Source organism: Lissotriton helveticus, chromosome 6 (genome assembly GCF_964261635.1).
Source record: "Lissotriton helveticus chromosome 6, aLisHel1.1, whole genome shotgun sequence".
NCBI lineage: Eukaryota > Metazoa > Chordata > Amphibia > Caudata > Salamandridae > Lissotriton > Lissotriton helveticus.
Window position 1 is genome coordinate 428,085,115 of NC_136067.1, and position 23,078 is coordinate 428,108,192.

Consider the following 23,078-nt stretch of genomic DNA (forward strand, 5'->3'; position numbering starts at 1 on the left):
GTCTTGTGAATAGGTGCCTGTTCTGTTCTTGGTGCTATCAGTGTTCTCCAGGACGTGCGGATCACTGTACACAATGTTGTGGTGTGTCACCTCTTCTTCTTCTTGTTGGTGTGTGGACTGGTTACACCTCTCTTCACCTTTTCCAGAAGTTGTTGATGATGGCGTCGTGCCACATGACTTCTTCAGTTCTCTTCTTCATGGCATCGTGCCACTCTTCTCCTTTTCACGACACAGTGCGGTCACCTTTCTTCCTTTGTCTTGCTGACCAGGCTTCTTCAAGCAGCGTGCACTCCGCCTGTTTCCTTCTGGTCTTGTCCTGTCTTTAGGACACTGTCTTCTCTCCACTCTTCGGTGACTGGACCGGTCATTACGATCTTCTCTCTTGCCTCCTTTTACTTCCAGTTACTCTTGGTGTTGCGTCCGTTTCTCCGGGTCTTCTGATCTCTCGGTTTATGGACGTTTTCTGGCAGGACATATTCATCCTGACTTGGCAGAATTTCTTCTTTCATTTCTAGCGATCATTTTGGGTGATCGGCTTTTGTTTGGGCGTCCCTCTGGCTTGTCGGATCATCCTTTTTCCTGGGCGATCTTCTTTGCTACCAGATGGGGTGGACAGCTTGCTCTTCGTGAGTCTTCTTGCTATCCGCGACCGTTGGGATCGCTATTGGTTCTGCTGCAGTGCTTTTGCGTCGGCGCAGTTTCTCCTGCGCTCTTCGTGTGCTCTGCTTTTCCGGAGGGTTGGCTTCACCTCTCCTTGGACCTTCTCGTGCTCGCTTCCGGTAAGGCTCTTTAGCTTCTTGGGGCGTTGACCTTGCTTGGTTGTTTCGCCTCCTTTGGCTGCGGGGTAACTTTGCGTTACTCTTCCGGTGCACGTCAGTGTGCAGTGTAGTGGCACGTTCTTGCTTCACTTGGTACCGTCGTGATACATCTTCAGTGTAGCTTTGTTCCTTGCCCTTCAATTGATTCTTTGGCGTTGTCGCTTTTCCACTTGCGTGTCGCACTTTTCTTCTTCACACTTGGGTACTTGCCTCGCACGTCTTCTGGTGCTTTGGGTGTGGCTTCCTTACTTTCAGGCGCTGTCCTGTACTGTCCGCGTCCGGGGTACACTTGCGCTCTTTCATCGGTTGCCTTTGGATCTTGCTGCTTGCGGTAGACTTTCCCGACTTTCCCTCGACGTCCAGCGTGAGTTTGTCGTCTGCGATTGCGGTGATCACCTGTGGCCACAGGCGTCACTTCTGCCGCGGTGTTGGGTCTCCGTCTTGATCCGCGTCGCTGCAGGCTTGTTTTCCCTTGTAGGCTTTCCCTTGTGTTGTCTTGTGCTTGTTTGCTTCTTGTGGCTTCATTTGGTGCAATGCTCCCCAGTGTCCATTAGATGGCAGTGTAGCTTGGGCTTTTCTTCAGTAGCAGCTTTCTCCACTTGGTGACTTTCTTTCCTTCCTGAAGTTTCCTTTTGCTGCCCCAGCTTGCAGGACCTGCTTCGTGGACATGCCGGAGGGAGGGGTGCTGGATCCACTGCTGATTCAGGTAAGTCCCATTTCTTTTCTTTGTTTAGCCAGCATGGGGGGCAGTGGGGCACAAGAGTGTTATTGGTGCGAAGGGGGCAGAGGACGACTACTGGGAGCTGCTGCCTCCAGGATGCAAGACTTGATGCCTGGTGAGTTCTTCCTTTGCCTTTGGGGTTTATTTGTGCAGGAGGGTAACCAGTCTCTGCGTGGGCCTTTGTCCTTTTGGCGCCTGCCGTCTTTCCTCCACCATCCCCCTCGCGGGGGTAGGCAGCGGCGGCCGGCGTCTTTGCAGTCCGGTCCCGCTTGCATTGCCGTCCATTACCCCTCTGGCTGCTCCTTTCAATTGGGGGCACATCTGTAGATCGCGGGTGGGCTCCGCTTCATTGCTTTCACTCTCCCCGCCCGCGGCAGCTTCTCTGCTCACACGCTGCGCGGGTCGGGGGAGAGGGGACGCTTCCAACAGGCCGCGGGTGGGCTCCGCAGTAGATGACAGCAGGTAGGCTCCACTTAATTACGGTCACTCTTTACGGGGCCCGGCTTTTCACTTTCAGAGGCGGACAACATTTTGTTTCCCAGCGGGTAGGCTCCGCTTTCTGTCACCGGCGCCCCGCAGCTCTTCACACGCTGCGGGCGCTCTCTCTATAAAGTTAAGTCCCTCGCCGCTGCAGCCTCACTTCCCCACAGTGCGCAGCAGGGGATGGGGGACACTGCGAACAGGCCGCGGGTAGGCTCCGCTGGCTTACTTTCACGTTCCCCGCTTCATGCACTGCACCGGGCGGGGAGCGATCCAGGCAGGCTGCGGGTGGGCTCCGCCGGCGCTGCTTAGTTTTACAGTCTTTCACCCTCGCCGCGGCCGCCTCTCATCACTCATGCGGCGCGGCGGGGGACGGCAGACGCTGCTGGCAGGCCGCGGGTAGGCTCCGCTGGCACTGCTGAGATTAAAGTTCTATTTGCGGCCGTCTCGTGCTCTGGCCATGCGGGTGAGCTCCGCTTATGGGCAAACGATGAGGGGGGTCGCTTCTGGCATACGCGACCCCCGGGGCCATACGCAGTCCCGTGCTCACCTCTGGCCTATGGGCCTTACAGTTGGGCTCCGGCCGGTCTCTCCTTACCGGGGCAGACGCGGGTGGGCACCGCACGGTCCGCTTGGCGCAGGAACGCCTCCCTCAGCACGGCAGCAGTCGGCGGGGCCAGAGAGGTGCGGGGTCAGCTCCCGATCACCTCCTTATCACAGGCTAGGCCCGGGGCACGGTGCACGCCCCGTGGGCACTCGGCGGCCGGCGCTGCTTCCTCTGGGGGTGCCCTTCGCTCGGGCAGGATTCTCTCCCCCGTTTCAGCAGTGGCTGCGTCGCGTGGAGTTCGAAAACACTCCCTCGTCGCCATTGTAGTGGTGTGGGGCCCTAGGCCCACATGGTAGAAGAACTGCGACACATGGACACCAGTGGTATGTGGGTTAGTGAGCCTCGAGCACGTGCGCTCGGCTCCTTTTATTAACTGTGTCACGTGATGTCGTGACATCAGTGGTGGGTGGGTGTTCAGTGTAGGCATACATGGTTAACCCTTAACAGTGTCAGCTAGGACACTACATTATACTTAAATATGTGAGGGAAATAATTGTTGATATTAAATACAGAGAATCCTGACAAAGTCTAAAAAAAACAAACAAATTATAACATTTCGATTCTATCCTTTCAGTTTTTTAAATATGCACTTTAATAGGCACATTCAAAATAACAGACTTCAGTTACACAATGTACCAGTATTAGGCGAATATTTAGCAAAAGTAAAGAAATATGCACTGGTCCTGTTCTGAAAATCTCCATTCATTACTACTTGTAATCCCCACTGAAGGCAGCAAGCAGCCCTTGGATGCAGCGAACCCTTATCGCACACAGCACAGCCTCAGTCGGCTGCTGTTTAGGGGCTGCTGACGTGATGCATTTGCGCTAGAAGTCAGACTGCAGATAACGACTGCTGGTAAGCTCTCGGATGAAAACGATTTGGCTCTTTCAAGCGGCACTATATATTGTATGTGAACAGGTGTAAGAAAAAGAAACAGAATTAATTCAGCTAAAATGGTGAAATGATCATCTCAGAATTGCGAAAGGCAAACAAACATAAAAACGTTTTAGAGTTTTCCATTATTACGTAAATATTTCTTGCTCCTTTACTCTCACATTATCCGTTATCAGGGCCTCAAAGTGGTGAAAGGTTTTCGTTGCACTCGGAATGATTAAATGTTGCCCAGGGAACAGCAGATGGCGCTAAAGTCACACACTACGTTCCGAGCCTTAAGGCCTCGTGTCCCAAAACAGCCATGGCCCCGGTGCATCAGTGAAGCTAACTAAGGTCGAATGCACCAGTCAGAACAGCATCTACGACCAGATCCATTAACGCCATGAGACCTTAAGAGCTATGAGCTGCAAAAATCAATCTCAGTTGAAAATGTCCCCATTTCTTCATTTCCTGCCTAAAATCAAACGCAGTGTCTTAAATGCGAGCTAAAGTATTCCGATGAGCAGACTTGCTCATTCTAACGATGGTACTGCTGATAATTCATGTGCTCCCTTCAACTACATTACATTTGGCCATTATTACCGGAGTGTATACTGGTGTTTTAGTATGCTCTACAGAGAGGTGTTTCCATCCTGAAGGGCCATCCATGCGAAACATCTGTAATCATTTTTTCCAGCGCACTTTCACTCTTTCTGTGCTTTCCATACGAACAGCATGATTCATCTTCTCGCTGTTGGCATTCTAAATTAAAGAAGACCTAAGAGTCAGACTAAAGTCAATCGTGTAAATGCTATTAAACGTCACCAGACGGGTGCGAGACCCGAGGTCATATAGGGACATGAAAGACTAAGGGGCTCCTCATTAACCGTTGGTATCCTGTGTGTACCTGAAGATACTGGAAACATAACTGAACGGCTTGGAGCCGGCAACACAATCTGATTGCATTTGGGATAGCTTGCCTGGTGGAAAGGGTTGCTAGTTGGAAAGGCAACCCCTTTCATAGGTCTGATGTGCCGCTTAGGTGAGTGTGTGTACACTCAGGGACGGCTCTAGGCTCATGGCGGCCCTGGGCAGGGAGCGTAGGTAGGGGGCCCCGGAAGAGGGGGTCCGGGCAAGGTGGAACCCCCCGGAGCTCAGGAAAGCGTTTTAATAAAACATCCAGAAAAGGCGTTGGATGACCAGTACCTACGGCTGCTCCTACCCTTCTGAATTCATCTCAGAACGATAAAATTTAGGAGGGGAGGAGGGTATTGTGACACACGACATGAGGGACTGGTACAGACGGCTGCAGTGCCAGGGCCATGACAGGGGCCCTGGACCCACAGCCCCCCCACAGAGAAAGAATCGGTGTCCTCTTTGCCTGGAAACATTAATATCGATACCATATCGAATGTTTTACCGAGTGCATCAGTAGTACTCTGGTCCGAGAATTCTCCATCTTTAGGTTTCCCTTGGGTGATAAAGTTCAGGATTGCTCTTTCCTGTGACGCTACGAAAGCCTGCTGAGCTGCCTTTCTCTTTCATTTCGAATAACCAGATTTGTGTACTCGAATTCTCTTTTGCTTGCAATGTTATATACGCCTGTACCAGCAGGCCAGCAGTGGGTAGGGAAAAAAAGAAGCCAATCAGGAACCAGGAGGAACACAGGCGCGGAGGCCAGTGAAGAGGGAAGGCGGGGGTCAGGGTGTTTGGAAGTGGAACAGAGCCGGAGGCCACCAAATCCCTGCCAGGGGCCACCACGCAAATATGTATCCATCCTCAGAGGATTATTATATTAAGGATATATATTGGCGTGGCGGCCCCTGGGGTTTGGCGGCCCTGTGCAGGTGCACAGCTTGCACCTGCCTAAGGCCGCCCCTGGTACACTGACCTGTATATAAACATGGGTGCAGCCAATAAGAGCAGAGGCTCACCTACTCAATGGTTAGCTCCCTTGACAACAGGCGCGAGCGGATGTATGACATTACAACGCATGCTTTTACCACGCATGCTTTTACAACGCGGTTTTTACAACGCATACCATTACAACGCATAGCGCTTTGGGGTGCTGGATAGTGAATAGTTTAATTTACTATTCCAACTCCAGTCCCCGTGGATACTAGGGAAGGTGTTGGATAGTAAATTAAATCTATTCCCTATCCTAGAGCGCCCCCAGCGCAATGCGTTGTAATGGTTTTCGTTGTAAAACCTGCGTTGTAATAGCACTGCGTGGTAAAAGTTGCGTTGTAAAGGATGTTTCCCGGCGCGAGCCACTCTCAGACTTCCGGGCGCACGTACGCTGATTAGACGTGTCTCTCCACCGCGCGCTGCGAGGGCCGAGCTCAAGGTACCTTACAATTCGGGAGAGAGACGGGATCAGGTAGAGAGGCTGAATCCTGTAAATTGCCTGTCCTTTGGTGGAATGAGGACAAGGTAGGGACTAGGGAAGACAGGCCGGTAGGGAACGTGTACGGGGAGAGAAGGATCCTGTTGGCCAGAAAGAGAAGTTCTTGTATAGCTGATAGTGGTCCGAGAGGGGGACTTTGGCTTCAGGGCTGCATATGACCACACAAGAGTAGTAAGCCGGGATACCACCCATCAAAAAATCCTGGTCGCAATTTTGACATGTCTGGTCGCAAAAAGCTGGTCGCAATTTTGACAGCTTTTGACATGTCTGGTCTTAAACTCCTGGTCTCAATTTTGACAGTTTAAGACCAGGACTGTTTAAGACCAGGGTTTGATCTGGCCTTAAACAGTCTGGTCTTAAACTTCTGGCCTTAAATTTAACAGCTAGGGCAGCAAAAACATGTGGTAATTGTGTATGTGTTTAAAAGTGCATAGAAAAACTGCCTGGTTGCAGGCTGGAATGTCTGGGCACTTTTAAAACTGGGGGTTTGCAGCCTGCTGCTGTTTGAACAGCTGCTGGGGCAGGCCTGAGTTCCCCAGCCCAGGGCCTGGGAAGAAGAATGTGTCATGTAGGTGTCAAAGCTGTAAAGGGTCCTCACGGTCTTAAACTCCTGGTCTCAATTTTGACAGTTTAAGACCAGGACTGTTTAAGACCAGGGTTTGATCTGGCCTTAAACAGTCCTGGCCTTAAACTTATGGCCTTAAATTTAACAGCTAGGGCAGCAAAAACATGTGGCAATTGTGTATGTGTTTAAAAGTGCATAGAAAAAAACTGCATGGTTGTAGGCTGGAAATGTCTGTGCATTTTTAAAACTGGGGGTTTGCAGCCAGCTGATGTTTGAACAGCTGCTGGGGCAGTCCTGAGTTCCCCAGCCCAGGGCCTGGGAAGAAGAATGTGTCATGTAGGTGTCAAAGCTGTAAAGGGTCCTCACGTCTTAAACTCCTGGTCTCAATTTTGACAGTTTAGTTCCAATTTGACGTGGCTGGCAGGAAATTTGACATATGAGTCCCAAGGTAGATTCTGTTCCCGGGCTCCCTAATTCCCAGGAGAAGGGGTCACGTAGGGGTGAAGAGTTTTACACCGGCCCCCATTGTCTAACCCCACTCTTCCCAGGATAGGCCTTGAGTTTGAGTAACAGGTGTCAAAGTAAACAATGTTGTACTGTTTATACTGTACAAGGATATAAAAAAAAGGTTCCCATCCAAAGGCCACCATGACATTGTTCTAAACACCCCTCAAGTCATAAAGGGGTGTGGGGGGCTTCTAATTAGCATGCTAGGACAGGTATAAAAAGGCCCCTCATGGAACACTGCCAAACACCCATTCAAAAAACCCCCTTTGAGGAGCGACTGGCGTGGATTGTTCTGCTGTACCTGGAGGACTCCTGCATCTACAACCCAGTCAGAAAACCTTTGTGGATTTCTACACCATCAAGCCCTTCAAAACCTTGGGGAGTGACTGGCCTGGATTGTTTTGGAGCCAACCCAAGGAACTTAAGGCAAGAATGGACCGGAGCAACTTTTCCCAGATTGACACCGCCTGTCAACATGTAGAGAAGGTAAATAATGGATGGCGCAATGGTGTATTAGGGTGTACATGTAGTTTGGAAAAAAGTTGCACTTTTAAAAAATAGTACTATGTAGTGTGGATTGTAAACTGTTAATCTTTAAGGCGATGTGCTGTGTTTAATGTGAATAAAGGTTTTGTTGAAGGATGGAGTTTAAAAAGACCTGAATTGTAATGTAAAGGTATTTAAAATGAATAAAGGTTTTGTTGAGTTTAAAAAAGCTATGTGTGTAGGTATTTAGTGTTAATGGGGTGGTGACGTAGGGTAGAGTTTGCAGGCTATGTATTTAAGGGGCATAATGTTGTAGGCCTTAGGAGGGTACATGCAGAGTGGAACAGGGTATTTTACAGCTCATAGAAACATTTAACCACACTGTAACGGTACCATAGGGGCTTTAAATAATATACAGGGCATATAATTAAAAAAATTAATAATGCCTGGTTGCACTCACCAAACCGCTGTAGAGAGTTGGAGGGGTCCATGGAGGGCTCCGGGGTCCTTGCTGCTCCTTGGGGGGTCCTGAGGGCCTTGTATTTAAAAAATAAATAAACCCTGGGGCCAGTTGTCCAGGGGGGCTCCTGGTGGGGCGCCATAGTCCCTTGGGGTGTCCTGGGGGTCTCTGGGTCCCTAGTGCAGCGTTATTTTTAAAAATATGCCCCCAGAGCCCGCTTGCCTCGGGCGCTGCTCTGGGGGTGGGGGTCGCGGTGTCTCTGGGCCTCCGCGGCCGTTCCTGGTGTAAATAAAAGGCCCCCAGAGCCCGCTTGCCTCGGGCGCTGCTCTGGGGGTGGGGGTCGCGGTGTCTCTGGGCCTCCGCGGCCGTTCTTTTTAAAAAATAATCCCCCACGAGCCCGCTTGCTGCTGGCGCTGCTCGAGGGTGAGGGGTGTAGGGCTCCGGTGTCCTTGGGGGCTGTGAGGGGTATATACCAGCCCCGGGCTCCACGTGGATCCAGCAGCAGGCAGCATGGCGGCGTGAGCTTCTCCGGGGCTGCTGTGTAAGGACCGCCCCCAACAGTGATGAGTTGGTGACATCACTGAAGGGGCGGCCCTAACCCTGCAGCCCCGGTGTGGTTTTTTATTGTTATCTAGCGTTGGACTTTACCCGAATGTGTCAGGGCGCTTCACAATAGCGGAACACGCATGGGGCATAGCGCTTTACAGATGAACCTGCGGCAAAAACATAAGGACTAAGGATTACATGCACTACATAAAAAGATACAAACAGGAAAACACACCACGGAGCTGCAGGGCAGGGTCCGCCCCTCCACTGATATCACCAGTGATGAGTTGGTGATATCACTGGAGGGGGAGGACCCTGCCCTGCAGCTCCGAGGTGTTTTTTTTTTTTTTTATTTTTTTTTGTGTTTTATTAGCTAGTGCGAACTGTACACGAAGGCTGGCAGAGCGCTTTATATATGACCCATCTGTAAGACATTAGCACTAAGAATTGCATGAGTTACATAAAAAAAAAGATACAAGTAGAAAAAAATGTAGCGCAGACTTTATCCCAAGTTGTCAGAGCGCTTTACACAAGAACCTGTTTGCAAAACATAGGGACTCAGGATTACAGGCATTACATAAAAGATACAAACAGAAAAAATACTGCTTGTTAGCGCAGACTTTACCCGAAGGTGTCAGAGCGCTTTACATAAGACACAGTTGCAAAACATAAGGGGAGTGACATGTGTGCCGGTTACAAAAGCAAACGTTAAGTTACATGAGTAATAAATAAAGTGACAAGTGTGCAGGTTACAAGAGAAAACAAAGTACAGTTAGAGCTATAATACTGTGATATAAGGCAGACACTCAAGCACAAGAATAAGCATTATGTAGTCAATTGTGGCAATGGCGCAACTATTTAAAGCACTCAAAATGTGAGAGTAATTAAACAATGTGTTACAAGAGAAAAGTGGCATGTACATGTTACAAAAGAGTAACCGGTATATAGGGTAGTGGTTAAATGTCAGAAGGGCCATGTGTACCTAAAGTGGTTTACCCCATAAGCAAAGGATATGGCGCAGGTTGTTTTTTAACATATGTTTTAGCGCAGCACTTGCAACGCTTTTTTAAAAATGTGTGTTGGTGCACCCCGCTTATCAGGTTTTAAATGTATACAAGAATTGTTTGAAGTTGTGATACTTTTGTTTAAGAAAGGCGTTTACTAAAACCGCTGCTTTTTTTTTTTTTTATGTTTAATACAGGTGCAAGACCTTGCAAATGCAACCGTCACCAATGTGCCCCCTGCGCTGGCCCCAGCTGTAATAAATAGCAACGCTGGGCACTTGTCAGCCCCGCAGCCAGGTATATATATATTTAAAGCTATGTAGTTCTACGTAGTTTTGTACACCAGTCTCTCAGAAGTTCTCTTTTTTCTAATGGGCTCTCATGTGTGTATGCTTTTACAGCTTATGACCCTGACCTACAACAAGCTTTTGACGATTTTATGGAGTACATCGAGGCTCAAGACGCTCTGAACACTGTGCAAAACACTTCAGTTCCTACAGGTAAATAAAAAGACAGCTGTTATTTAAACTGTCTAAGACGCTGGGTAGTTGGTGGGGTAGGCCAGAGTCCTGACCCTGAGGATGTATAGAGGTAATCATCAGAAAAGATGTCTAATGTTGGGTATTATTTTTTTTTTTACAGGTGTCCCTACGCTATGCCAGGACGTCGTCAAGGTCCAAGAGGCGGCGCATGGTTCAAAAGAAATCCCCTTGAAGAGGAAAGCTTCAACTTCTAAAGTGGGACCACTGTCAAAGAAAGGAGCTGCAAAAAGACCTCTTTCAGGTGTGTTTTTTACAAAAGGGTGTGAGAAGTACTAGAGGTGTTACAGCTGCTTGTAGCAAAGCCTATATCAAAAAAGGTGGTTGTGTAGGACGTAGTCCGCTGGTGCTTGTATGTGTTGTTTTTTTTTATGCTTTCTCTAATATATATATATTTTCTGTTTATATTTTAGAAGCGGCTCAGAAACATGCGGCTGAAGAGAGGTCGGTGGCGCCCTTAATGGACATAACAACATCCGTCCAGAACAACGGAAGCGGCGCGAAAGGCGTGAGTAGGCGTGTACGCCAGGAAAAACTCTCTACCTACTACACACCAAGCAACACGCTGAACAACCAGCTACAACAATCTATTCTGCACAGGGGTGGGGTCAACACTGGCGGCCTGCCTACAAACCAGGCCTCCCTTAAGAAGAAACATAGGGACTCAGAGAACCTCCCCAACCCTTTAAAACGTGTGAAGGCCTGTAAGGTATTCACAGATCCCCAAACAGAACAGTTAAACATGAAGAAGAAGACACCGGAGGTGCTCCAAGAGGGTCAGGCAAAGCTCTTAAGTCCTGAGAAGAAAAGCCCTAGCACCCCTGAGCCCCAAGCTAGCCCCTTAGATTTATCTATAAAAAAGGATGCTAAGCCCTTGAATGAGACCTATACAACCTTGAGCCCCAAGGAGGTGTTAGCTGCACCTGTGGGTGTAGAAGAGGCGTCGCCACCACAACCCCCTAAAACATCGCGCCTCTCAAGGAAACATCTGAAGCTGAAACCGGGGGTCCCTAAGCTACAGTTAGCAGAGTCCCTCAGCAGCCCTAAGGCAACGGCGGATCCACCAAGCGTCCTGAAACCCCAGACAGTGCCAAATAGAATAACTGTACATGTAGAGGTGCACGCCCCTGAACAGCCCCCAAAACCGGTTGTAAGTGTTCAGGCACAGCCTAGGGTCTCAACAGGTGATACTGCGCAACCCCTAGAAGGTCCTTCTACCACGATTAGCAACTCTCTTGAGGCATTGAGGGGGTTGGTAGACAACATAGGTAGAACCCCAGAAGCGGTGTACCAGGGGTCTTTGAGCACAGAGGGTTTACAGAACACAGGTAACCAGGCACCACACCCTACCACCGACATTTCAACTAGGCCCCAGGATTACAACGACACCTCCTCACAATCCTCATACCCTTTGTCCCCGAGTACCCCGCCAGGAGCATACGACCCTACCAGCCCCACGGCCATCCACATGTACACCCCCGTGTCCAGCCCCTCTGCCAACCCCGTGTACAGTCCTGTGTCCAGCCCAGCTGCCAAGCCCGTGTACAGTCCCGTGTCCAGTCCCGTGGCCAGCACCTATGCCAACCCTGTGTACAGTCCCGTGTCCAGTCCCGTGGACAGCACCTCTGCCAACCCTGTGTACAGTACCGTGTCCAAACCCGAGGCCAGCCCAGCTGCCAATCCCGTGTACAGTACCGTGTCCAGTCCCGTGGCCAGCACCTCTGCCAATCCTGTGTACAGTACCGTGTCCAAACCCGAGGCCAGCACCTCTGCCAGCCGCGTGTACAGGTGCGTGTCCATCCCATGGGACATGCCCGTGTACAGACCCGTGTCCAACCCCGTCTTTGAGGGTTGCAGTATAGATGGGACTGGGGGGGTGCCTCCATTTATAAGACCTCGCAAGGTGTGCCCCCCTAAGCAGGAACAAGATGGGTCTGTAAACACAGAAGATGTATTGAAGACACACGTAAGAGAGATACAGATGGCGGTTCGAAAATTAAAACGGCAGGCGAACCGTGCACTCATAAGAATGGATATGGGGTATTCCAATCTCATCAACAAGAGGGAGGCCCAACATCTGGTCGTGGCCAGGGTTGGGGTTTGTAAAAAAGACATCATACAGATGTGTCAGGCGGCTGTGGCCGACATACAAGGTACACATTCATGACTATGTAAGTACCAACCCCTAAAGACCCCCACAACCACTGGTGCTCATAAGAGACCCCCAAAATATAGCCGTACGGTCCAGAGGTTAGTGACAAAGTCTGCACGCTTCTTAAAACTGCTCAAGCAACGCCCAGTTGGTACCCCACAAACCTTCAAACAAGACCCCAATGTTTCCATAGAACCCTTCAAACAAGACACCCCTGTTTCCCTAGACCCTTTCAACCACGGTACCACAGCTTCAAGATCAACGCCTGAAGCATATAAGCCAGCACTTCACCGCCGACAATACATAGGGGCAGGGTCTAACATACCTAGGGTCGGCCATTTAAAGGGGGTAGGGGGGATGGCAAAACTCCAAACAACGCAACATTCAGAAGGACCCAGGGGTGGAACTGTAGCGGGGGCCTCCATGAACAAGACATCCAACGACAGCGACCTACCTGTTCAGATAGGCTGGGGCTTGGTATCTAGAAAAGCCTGGGCCCGTAAAAAAAAACAAAAGTGGCTTAATAGTACAAAGCAACGCAGGGTTTTAATAAATAAGCTCAAGAAGGCTAGAATATGCGCTACCCGCAGGTTTACAAGGACTCCTGAGACAGGGACCACCCTGACCTCCCAAAGTGACACATCAGAGAACACCTCCACAAATCACACTCCTACTGATGAGGGCCCAGAGCCCTTGTTTTTAGAGAGTGTTAGGAGTTACACTCGCAATGTAGAGAGGTTTAGGGCCGTAGAACACTATGAGGAGTTTAGATTTGTTAACCTACATCAAATAACATCAACCACTCACGGTGTTCTGGCTATACATCAGGCTGTGCAGGAGCTCATAGTAAGGTTGTTACACGATGTGGGGCCTAATGACTTTTTCCAACTCCGCTTCCAGGGGCAGGGTTTTGACACACCGTTGTTCACCAGGCGGAAGACCCGAGATGTTTTTGATGCTGTGCAATTTTTAGAAAACCTCTCAAGGCTTTTACAGAGTAAGGCTGAACTAGTCGCCTATGGCACGTTTAGAGTCATAGCCCTCATTGTACGGGGGCGTGAGGGGGGTGTTTCCAGACCCTTAAAGAGCGTACTATACAGTAAAATAATTGGCAAGAAACAGAGGTGGCTGCTCAACTTTAGCAACGCCACTGCCAATACATGTCTGGCGGCCAGCATCGTGGGTCTGTTGATGACTCGCAAGACCCCTGACGCTGTCATCATGTCTAGAGCTGCTGAAGCCCATGAGGTTCTTGAAATACCTCCTGACCGAATGGTCGGCTTTGGTGATATAGGTCTTTTTGAGAACTATTTCGCCGTGACGGTGAAAGTTCTCTATCACAGCGGTTCCTGGAAGTACTTTACAACCGGGGAACCTGTGAGAAACAAGACCGTATATGTCCTCCACATGGAAAATCATTTTTACGGTATCTTGAACCTTAAAGGTTTTCTGGGGGCCAAATATGTGTGCGCCCACTGCGATCATATATACAACAATAAAACATACCACCAGTGTGAAATGTGTTGTAAGATGTGTCAGAGGGACGGCTGCATAGAAGACGCTACCCTAAAGGTGAGGTGCGGCATCTGTAGGTTGTTTTGTCGCTCGCAAAACTGTTTGAGCATACACGAGCAATCTTACAGCTGCGTCCCTAAAAAGGACTGTAGCGAGTGTGGGCGGTATGTGGCAGTGAATCACAAGTGCAAAGGTATGATATGTCCCCGTTGCCATGTATCTTACAAAGCCGGTACCAACCATCAGTGTTATATGGTTAAAGGTCCATCTCAGACCAAGACCGAAGACTATATAGTGTTTGATATAGAGTGCACACAAGAGACGGGGGTACACCAGCCTAACTACATTTACGCGCACCATCTAACTTCCGACGACAGTTGGGAGTTTGAGGGACGAACGTGCGTTGGTGATTTCCTGAGCACTTTCATTCAAGCCAAATTCCAAGGATATACCATGCTCGCCCACAACTCGAAAGCCTATGACTCCTTCTTTATTCTACGAGACATGATTCGTGAAAAGATACAGGTGGAACTCATAACCCAGGGGTCTAAACTGATGCTGATGACGGTATGTCCTTTAAAAATACGCTTCATAGACACCCTGAATTTCCTACCCATGAAATTGAGCAAGCTGCCAAAGGCCTTTGGGTTCCCAGGGTGTAAAGGGTATTTTCCACACTTTTTCAACACCTGGGCTAACCAGAATTATGTGGGACCCATGCCGCCTCCTGACAGCTACGGGGTTGAATACATGATGCCTGATGAGAAAGTGAGCTTTCTAGAGTGGTACTCTGAAAACCGTGAAAAGGAGTTTCACTTTCAAACAGAGTTGAAAGCTTATTGTCAGGCTGATGTAATGATCCTCCGGCAAGCTTGTAACCTCTTCAGAGATGTTGTGGTGTCTATGACTAAAGAAGTCAAGGCCTTGAAACCTAAGACATTGACTAAGAAAGTCAAGGCCTCGACATCCAAAACCCCTGAAATACAGCATGCGGTCGAATACATAGACCCATTTCAAAACGTCACTCTGGCATCCATGTGTATGTCCATCTACAAACACATGTTTTTGAGGCCAGAAACTATCGCTCTAGTACCGCCAGACCTCTATAACGGTAAACAGAAACGTTATTCAACCCCCTCTATCCAGTGGCTCATGTACGTCTCTGAGAAGGAAGACATCCAGATTCAACATGCATTACAGGCTGGTGAATTCCGCCTGGGCCCCTATTACCTGGACGGGTACTCTGTAATTAAGGGTGTGCCGACAGCCTTTGAATTCAACGGCTGTTTTTACCACGGCTGCCCCAAGTGTTACAAGCCCCACGAATATAACAAAATGCTGGGTGCCAAATTTGAACACTTATACAGACGTACTCTGACAAAGGCCCAGTATGTTGAAAACAGTGGCTTTGCTATGAGAGTTCTTTGGGAGCACGAGTGGTTAGACATGTTAAAAACCGACACAGACCTCTGCTCTTTTCTTAAGACTCATGATTTACCCACACCTTTGGAGCCCCGAGATGCCTTATTTGGGGGGCGTACAAATGCCATACAACTGTACAAGGCCGTTGGTGAGGGTGAGAAAATACACTACTATGATTTCACCAGTCTGTACCCTTTTGTGAACAAGATGAAGTTGTACCCGGTGGGTCATCCCACCATCATCTATAGAGATTTTAAGCCCCTAGACGAATACTTTGGGCTTATCAAATGTGAAATATATCCTCCTAAGCAGCTTTACTTCCCGGTGTTACCATGCAGAGTCGATGGCAAGCTAATGTTCCCCCTCTGCCGAACCTGTGCGATGCTTAAAGAGGTTGACGGCTGCACACACACCGAGGAACAAAGGATGCTCACAGGGACCTGGTGTAGCATCGAGGTACAAGCTGCCTTAGAGAAAGGGTACAGGCTAGGTAGAGTACACGAAGTGTGGCACTTTAAGAACACTACAACACAACTCTTTGCCCCCTACATTAATTTGTTTCTCAGAGACAAGCAGGAGGCCTCAGGGTATCCTGACTGGTGTACTAGTCAGGATGCAAAACAGAAATACATCGATGACTACTACGCTCACGAGGGTATCCGTTTACGATCCCATCTGATAGAGGTCAATCCTGCACGCCGACAGTTAGCCAAACTCTGTCTCAACTCCTTATGGGGAAAATTTGCACAGCGCACAAACCTTTCAAATACTACCTTAATATCAGATCCTGATGAACTGTTCAAGTACCTGTTTGCCCCATGCTACGAGGTGTCCAGCTGCGAGTTTATCGATGACGATACCGCGGCTTTGTGTTGGAAATATGCCCAAGAGTACCCCACATCGAGTAACCACATAAACATTTTCATAGCCTGCTTCACGACAGCCCACGCTCGTCTAGAGCTTTACGGGGTTATGGATAAGCTCCAGGATCGCTGCTTGTATCACGATACAGATTCTGTGATTTTTCTGAGCAAACCGGGGGATGAAGACCCTCCTCTAGGAGATTATCTGGGTAACCTAACCAGTGAGCTAGATAAGGACGAGTATATAAAAGAATATACTTCCTCAGGGCCTAAAACATACAGCTACCGTACCAACAAGAACAAGGTGTGTATGAAGGTCAAAGGGATAACATTAAATGTCAGCAACACCCTAAAAATCAATTTTGATAGCTTGAAGAATCTGGTGCACGAATACGTTACAGCAGACGATTCTGAGAATGCTAAAACCATAGTCGTGAACCAGCCCTGCATAGTCAGATCCAAAAAGAAGTGGGAAATCACAACCGAGCCTCTACATAAAACATTGCGAGTTGTTTTTGATAAAAGGGTCCTGACCACCGACTATAAAACACTGCCTTATGGTTATTAGGCCCATTAGAGAGACAGCCGCCACAGCATGGACACCAGGTTACAACATCCATTCTCATGCGTGCTAGCAGGACCCTCAAACTGTGGTAAAAGCTACTTTATAAAAAAGCTCTTAGAAAATGCCAGCTATGCTTTATCACAAACCCCTAACAACATTGTGTGGCTTTATTCATGCTGGCAGCCTCTTTATACAGACTTGGGCAGTCGGTTCCCACATATCAAATTTATAGAGGGTATACCGAATAACCTCAGCGATGATGAACTACTACCACCAACCCTTGTAAATATGATAATTGTTGATGATCTGATGCGTGAAGGTGGTGATCATCCAGAGTTAGAGAGAGCTTTTACTCAATATTCACATCATCGCAATCTAAGCATCTGCTACATTGTGCAGAACTTGTTTTACAAAGGCAAGAACAGTAGGTCTATAGCTCTCAACGCTTCATACCTTGTTTTATTTAAAAACCCTCGGGACAAACAACAAATAGCTGTCATAGCTAAACAGATGTACCCCGGAAACACACACTTCTTCATGGAGGCCTTTAACGACGCTACATCAAAACCCCACGGGTACCTGTTGGTAGACTTAAAAAACGAAACTCTAGAAGACTATAGACTAAGGGCTGATATTTTTCCCCCAGAGCTACCTGTAGTTTACACACCAAAGCCCAAGACCAGGCCCTATAAAAAGCAGCGGTGAAGTCTTTTAGAACCATTTACAGGCCATCCCTTATAACGCTCAGTGGTGACCATGTCTACACACCTACGCCGCAATTTAGCTCTCCTGAAAATGCTTGTTACAGCCAGCCCCCAACACCGAAAGGCCATCCTGGGCACCGCTTCTGACGATTTAGTGGCCGCCATTTCAGAAATAGCCCTAAACACCCTAAAAGGCAACGTCCCTATATCAAAGCGTCAGTTACAGGTTCTGAAGAGGAAGAAGGGGCTCATCAAGAAGCTCAGTAATAAAAGGGGCTCACTCATAACAAAGAAGAAACTGGTGAAACAGTCTGGAGGTTTTATAGGTAACTTGCTGGGCATAGCTATACCTGTAATTACAAGCCTCCTCTCGGGTCAGTGATGGATCATGCCACAAAAATGTATCTGGTTCCTAGGCAGCAAATGGAGCAGCTGGGGTCCACCACGGACAATGCCTGGGATATCCGTAGAAATGAGACTCTACGCCTGGATACTGAAATTAAGGACATTTTGAGCAGGACTGATCTAAACCCCTACGACAAGGCTAACCTTTACAACAGCACTCTAAAAAAATTCTTAAATTACTACACCCAGTGGAATACTGAGAAGAACAAGTTGACTCTATATACCCCAGACTCTGAACAACCAGCTGCTCAGGCCCCCGACCCTCAGCCCCTACAACCGCCTCCCGATGGGGCGACAGCTTCAGATACCTTTGCTGGAGACCTCCTAAAAAATATAGGTCAAAGGCACAGAGGGGCTGCGCAGATGCTGATGAGTAAACTAGCCGCTTCTAAAGACCTAGCCTCTTGGAATGAACGCGGTGAGTTTCTCTACAAGGGCCAACCTGTTGCAGGGTCGCATATGTACGATCTAGTCAAAGGTCTGACCCACCCCAAAATCCTAACGCCTCAAAATGCACCGAGAGGCTGGGAGCAGTTTCTGAGGGCCGCTGCTGAACTCAATATACCCTCCACGCTTGTTGGTAATAATGAACACCGGCGCCTGCTAGACAATTTGAAGAGTCCCCTACTGCCATCGCCTACAGGTTCTGAAGGCCCTAGACTATCTCCTACTTGGTCTACCCCTACCCAGCCGACGACATCTCGAAAAAAAAAAAAGACATTGCCCCAGCCATCCATCGCTTGGATTTTTGATTAATTGTGTGTGATTTTTTATTCCTATGTTTCTGCAGTAAAGTTTTGTCAACTAAATATTTGTAATAAACACCTTGTTATAACTTTACAAACCGTCTCAGTCGTCTTTCAAAAAATCATTTCATGTTGCATGTATATTGAAATAACGAGTCTGAATGCTTGTTTTTTAAAAAATATAATGTCTTTTATTTTAAACGTTCAACTTTAGACATACAACTGTTATAAACCCTTACAGTTTTGACAAGGTACATATTCTGTTTTCACAGGTCTGACCGACACCCAGGTGTTTTCTTTTACATATTTCGCAACTATACGGTCATTGTTAACAAGATCCCCCGGATATAGATTTAAGAAATTTCTAAACGAAAGACCCTGTGACATTTTACTGATAAAATAAATACAATGTTCCCCGCATGTGATGGCCATGGAATCCTGCACCCTTAGTTTGTTATACTCCACCACAGCTGCAGCTTTTTTCACAAACTTGAATATAGGAGTTGTATAGAGTCTGTGCTCAGGGAACTCTGCGGTACTGTCAAACACTATAACCTTATCAACATCTATAAACATGGCCGCCCAATGTGTCCCAGCCTGGTCATGCGGGTCTGTGTTAAAGACTAGGGTGCAGGGCCTTTCTGCCCCTATTTCGCATGGTAACCCATCGCTAGGGAAAACACCCAAAAAGTATTTCCTAGCGTATTTATGTCTGCTTAAGAAGTCACGTATCTGCACCGTATCCATTTCACCAATGTTTTTAAAGATAGTCAAACAAAATCTGCCTTGCGTGGTTGATCTGAATGATGCTGTCGAATACAGAGAATACGACCATGTTCACATTAGTCTGTAGTGGAGCTGCGAATCGTATTTCAGCTTTTAGATTCCCATTTTTGACCAGGTTGTAGTGATCGCCATCTTCCATGTCCGGTGTCAGGTCGAATGCGAACAGCGTGTATCCACGGCCATAGCCTTCTCTTGACACGGCTACACCGCAGTCCCTTTGATGCTTTCCTGTTATCGAAACCAGTCCTTGATATTCCCTGATGTAATGCCTTGCTTCAAAACTGGGGGTGTAGGGTTTTGCAGGAATCACATTGCCCTCGTGGACCAGCGCTGCGTAGTTGATGTTGTAGTGTTTAAAATTGAAGGGGTTTGAGCCATAGGTGCCACTAAAAGCTGTATTGTCCACAAACCCTATGATGATGAGTTTTGGTAGCTGTCCCAGAAATAAATTCTGCTGTTGTGTTAAGCGGGTACCTGCAGGGATGCTGAATACCTTCAGAGCTACTCTTTCCACAGCGTACTTGGCGTTGGATATTTGCAAAGCTTCGGCGTGCGCTAACCTGACGCTCGGGGACACTTTCACTCTCTTTACAAACAGACTCGCAGACAGTATGTTCAGCTTGTACTGTTCAGCATCCCCGTTGATGAGGCAGAATGAGTCCTTGTTGCGATTGAGCTTGATCTTAAGATCAATTCCGTTGATGAGCAGTTTATCTTGGAAGAAGAGGTCCGAATGTATGCGCCCCAGGAGGTCAAAGGTACGGCTGGCTGCAGCATGCCCCGCTCTTTTTATAAAGCCCTTATTATCACCATCCAGAGCTGTGATTTCAAACTGACCGTGTGTATCCCTGTGAAAGAGACCCGCTGAAAGTTGTGTGTCAAGGGCTTCGCTACTGTAATTTAGAATGCTTTCTATGTAGGCTCTGTAGGCGTACATGTTATCGTTCTGGGTGATGAGTCGGTCGCCCAGGGTGATGTCCACTTGATTAAACATGGTAGCTAGAGGGTAAGCGATCGGTGCCACTTTAGCGTCGTCGGCAATGTCGGACCCATCCGCTTTTACGATTTTACACATAAGATGCAGCAGAGTGTTGTTGAGATCCAAATACATATCCGTGGCCCCTGACACATAAAACTCTATAGGTGCCAGAGGTGTCAATGCTGCTAAAGGTGACACCTCCATGAAGAAGCTGTTTTCGATGCTTGTCTGCGTAGGTTTTAGACTAAACAAGTCTAACTCTGATTTGGCGCACTCTCCAGATCCACAATGTACGAAGGCCATGGCTGTGTTTACAAGTCTTTAAAAAATATTTACTTTAGAGCCGGTTCGTTTCTTCGCAGCTCTCTTCCGTCTTGGAGCTCTTCTTTTCTGAGGACGTTTTGAAGAGGTCCTCCTTTTTTTATAGGGGGCTGGGGGACCCCTGCGTCTGGAAACACGCCGTTTCCTTTTGACACTAGCGCGTGGCTTATACATCAAACCAGCTCCTTCTTGAGGTTGCTTGTTCATGCGCTCTGCAACCGCCGATGTAACAGACCCCACCACCTCCTGGGCAATGTTCGTGGCAGCAGCCTTAACATGAGGCTTTGCAATTTCATAGCCTCTTCTCAGGAAAGGCATAGCTCTTCTAAACAGACTCCTAAAGAATCCCCCTAATCCCGCCCCGTACATAACAGGTGAACCTTGAAAGTACGGTGGTCCTCCATAACCGGCTTGACTTCTGTAATAGTCTCTGTACATAGACGGATCTCCGTAGGTTTTCATAACCACCATGATGGCTGCTTAATACCCTCTGTCGTGTCTAGGCCTTAAATGAAGCTTGACAATAACTTTCCCGTATTTAAAGGCCACCGGCTCAGACTGATCATCGTAGATCATAATTGAAATAGTGTCAAAATGGTTTTTAGAAACTGCGACGTAGTCGGGTTTGTTAAATTGTATGTTGACCATGGTATTATTATCACCCTGTAAATGCACCCACCTTAACAACGGCGAGTAACTATCACCTATCCTCTGAGACTCTACAATATCGCTGTACACATAGAGCGTGTAGAACCCCCCATTAATATCGGGGCACGTGTGATCTTGTTCCACGGGGCTTTTCACATGTTGTACTGTCCCTAAAATCCTTCTTAATTTACCTGAACAGTTAAACAGGTTGTTTCGATTTATGGATTTAAGAAACACCTTCCTTCTCACATTATCTAGCGCCAGATGAATATTCGGATGTGGTTCTATACTGGCTATGGATTTGTTGATGGCTTCGATAATGCTTGTTACGTGTGGGTAGTAGCCTGGTGGGAAGGATGTGTGTATGCCCATGGGGTCCTGGTCCCTCTTGATGTAAAACTTGGTTTCAGCCGCTGTAAATGTATTCCATGTTCTAGGGTATTGTATTTCTGTTAGGGCGACCTCCCAGTCCCCCTTCAGGTCCACAGCCTTAGCCAATTTGACGGTGTAATTAGAAATCTGATTGTTGGGGAACATGTCCTTAGAAGCGTTGGATGGTAAGGTTATATAAAAGGGTGTAGTCTCCATCGTCGCAGCGGCTTTTAGTTCACACACCCTTCAGGGAGCTGGCCAACACCCAACTGTTAAATTTCTCAGGCCATCCGCGCCATTTGACATATGCCTGGCTCTTAGCACCGGTACCTTTCCTTTTCAGAACCTTTTCAACCCTATACACGCGGTTTGGATCATCGGGCACCTTTTGTAACTCTTCCTTGTAAAAGGATCCTGACACCGTTTCCCCATCGTAGTCCTTTAGCCTGTAAATATACACCCCTTCCTTAAGCTCCACACTTTCCACTATAAATATTTCATCACTAAAGGTCTGTTGGTAACCCTTCGTGAAGACTCCTTTCAGTTTTGAAATCCTGACGTGATCACCATTTTTAAAAACAGACTTCTTCACCTTTGTACCAAAGTTAGACCCATACACGTTTCTCCAGGCAGTTAACGAATTATCAGTTGTTACCTCTTCAGGTGCCATTTTGATGGTCCTATGATAACTGGCATTATATACAGCTATAAAAGCCTGTAGAACATCCACGTATCTGTATGTATTGTTGGCCGTAAAATACCGCCACATCTTAGACTTTAAAGTTCTGTTAAACCTTTCTACAACCGCTGCTTTTACCTCCGTGTGTGTTACAAAATGTTGAACATTATGCTGCTTTAATAATTTCTGAAATGACTTGTTTAAGAATTCTTTTCCTGCGTCTGTTTGTAGTTTTTGAGGAATACGCCCCTTATCGAAGATGGCTTTAAAAGCGTCTGTGACGCTAGCTCCACTTTTATCACGCATCGCCTCTGCATACGCATACTTGGACAACACATCTATGACTGTTAATATATAACACACACCGTCGTTATGTTTTGCTATATCTTGAAGGCTGATTATGTCCGCTTGCCACTGATAATCTATACACGCATTAACGATTGTGGGTCGCCTCTTAAAACGTCTTCTGGCAGGTTTATGTAGTGAATATGCCTCCTCTCCTGATAACCATGTCTTCACAGCTTCTCTGCTTACAGACTCCTTTTCAGCCACAGCCCTTCTATATAGAGCTGCGCCGCTTCCAAAGCTGCCAACCCCTCTTGTATCATAATAAAGTTTTCTTAACAGGCCCTCCGACATGTTAGCGGGCATTACAGTACAGGAAATGAAAGACGCTTGTTTTGTGTAAGAACATTTTATTAAAAAAGAATGAGTATTACCATATCACAGACATTTTACATTATTACATAGCAAGTATGGTTTACATAAAGGTATCTTGAGGGTGTAACATTCTACTACATTACTTTAAATGCACGCTATAAGGTCACAATACATCAGGCCTTATCTATTATAAAACAGCCTTTGTGGTGCCAAGGATACCACTTTTCTGTTTTTTAGATACAGATTA

The 23,078-nt window shown here is 47.6% G+C and overlaps 2 protein-coding genes across 2 annotated transcripts in view; one reads left to right on the forward strand and one right to left on the reverse strand.

Annotated features, from left to right (window-relative positions):
* TRAPPC12 (trafficking protein particle complex subunit 12) overlaps positions 1-23,078 on the reverse strand; it is a 1,039,319-nt gene that overhangs the window by 104,292 nt on the left and 911,949 nt on the right. The window lies entirely within an intron of this gene.
* LOC144761259 (uncharacterized) lies at positions 7,143-12,473 on the forward strand. The gene is made up of 6 exons (XM_078646712.1): positions 7,143-7,465; positions 9,673-9,772; positions 9,877-9,975; positions 10,118-10,258; positions 10,428-11,980; positions 12,393-12,473. Exons 1-6 carry the CDS (start codon positions 7,412-7,414, stop codon positions 12,471-12,473), a joined length of 2,028 nt encoding a protein of 675 aa, XP_078502838.1. The 5' UTR covers positions 7,143-7,411.

Bases quoted from the DNA above. Each gene is read 5' to 3' on its own strand.
- LOC144761259 (XM_078646712.1), top strand. From the start codon at position 7,412: ATGGACCGGAGCAACTTTTCCCAGATTGACACCGCCTGTCAACATGTA. The intron at 7,466-9,672 runs GTAAATAATGGA...TGTTTAATACAG, and splicing joins CCTGTCAACATGTAGAGAAG to GTGCAAGACCTTGCAAATGC. The intron at 9,976-10,117 runs GTAAATAAAAAG...TTTTTTTTACAG, and splicing joins AAACACTTCAGTTCCTACAG to GTGTCCCTACGCTATGCCAG.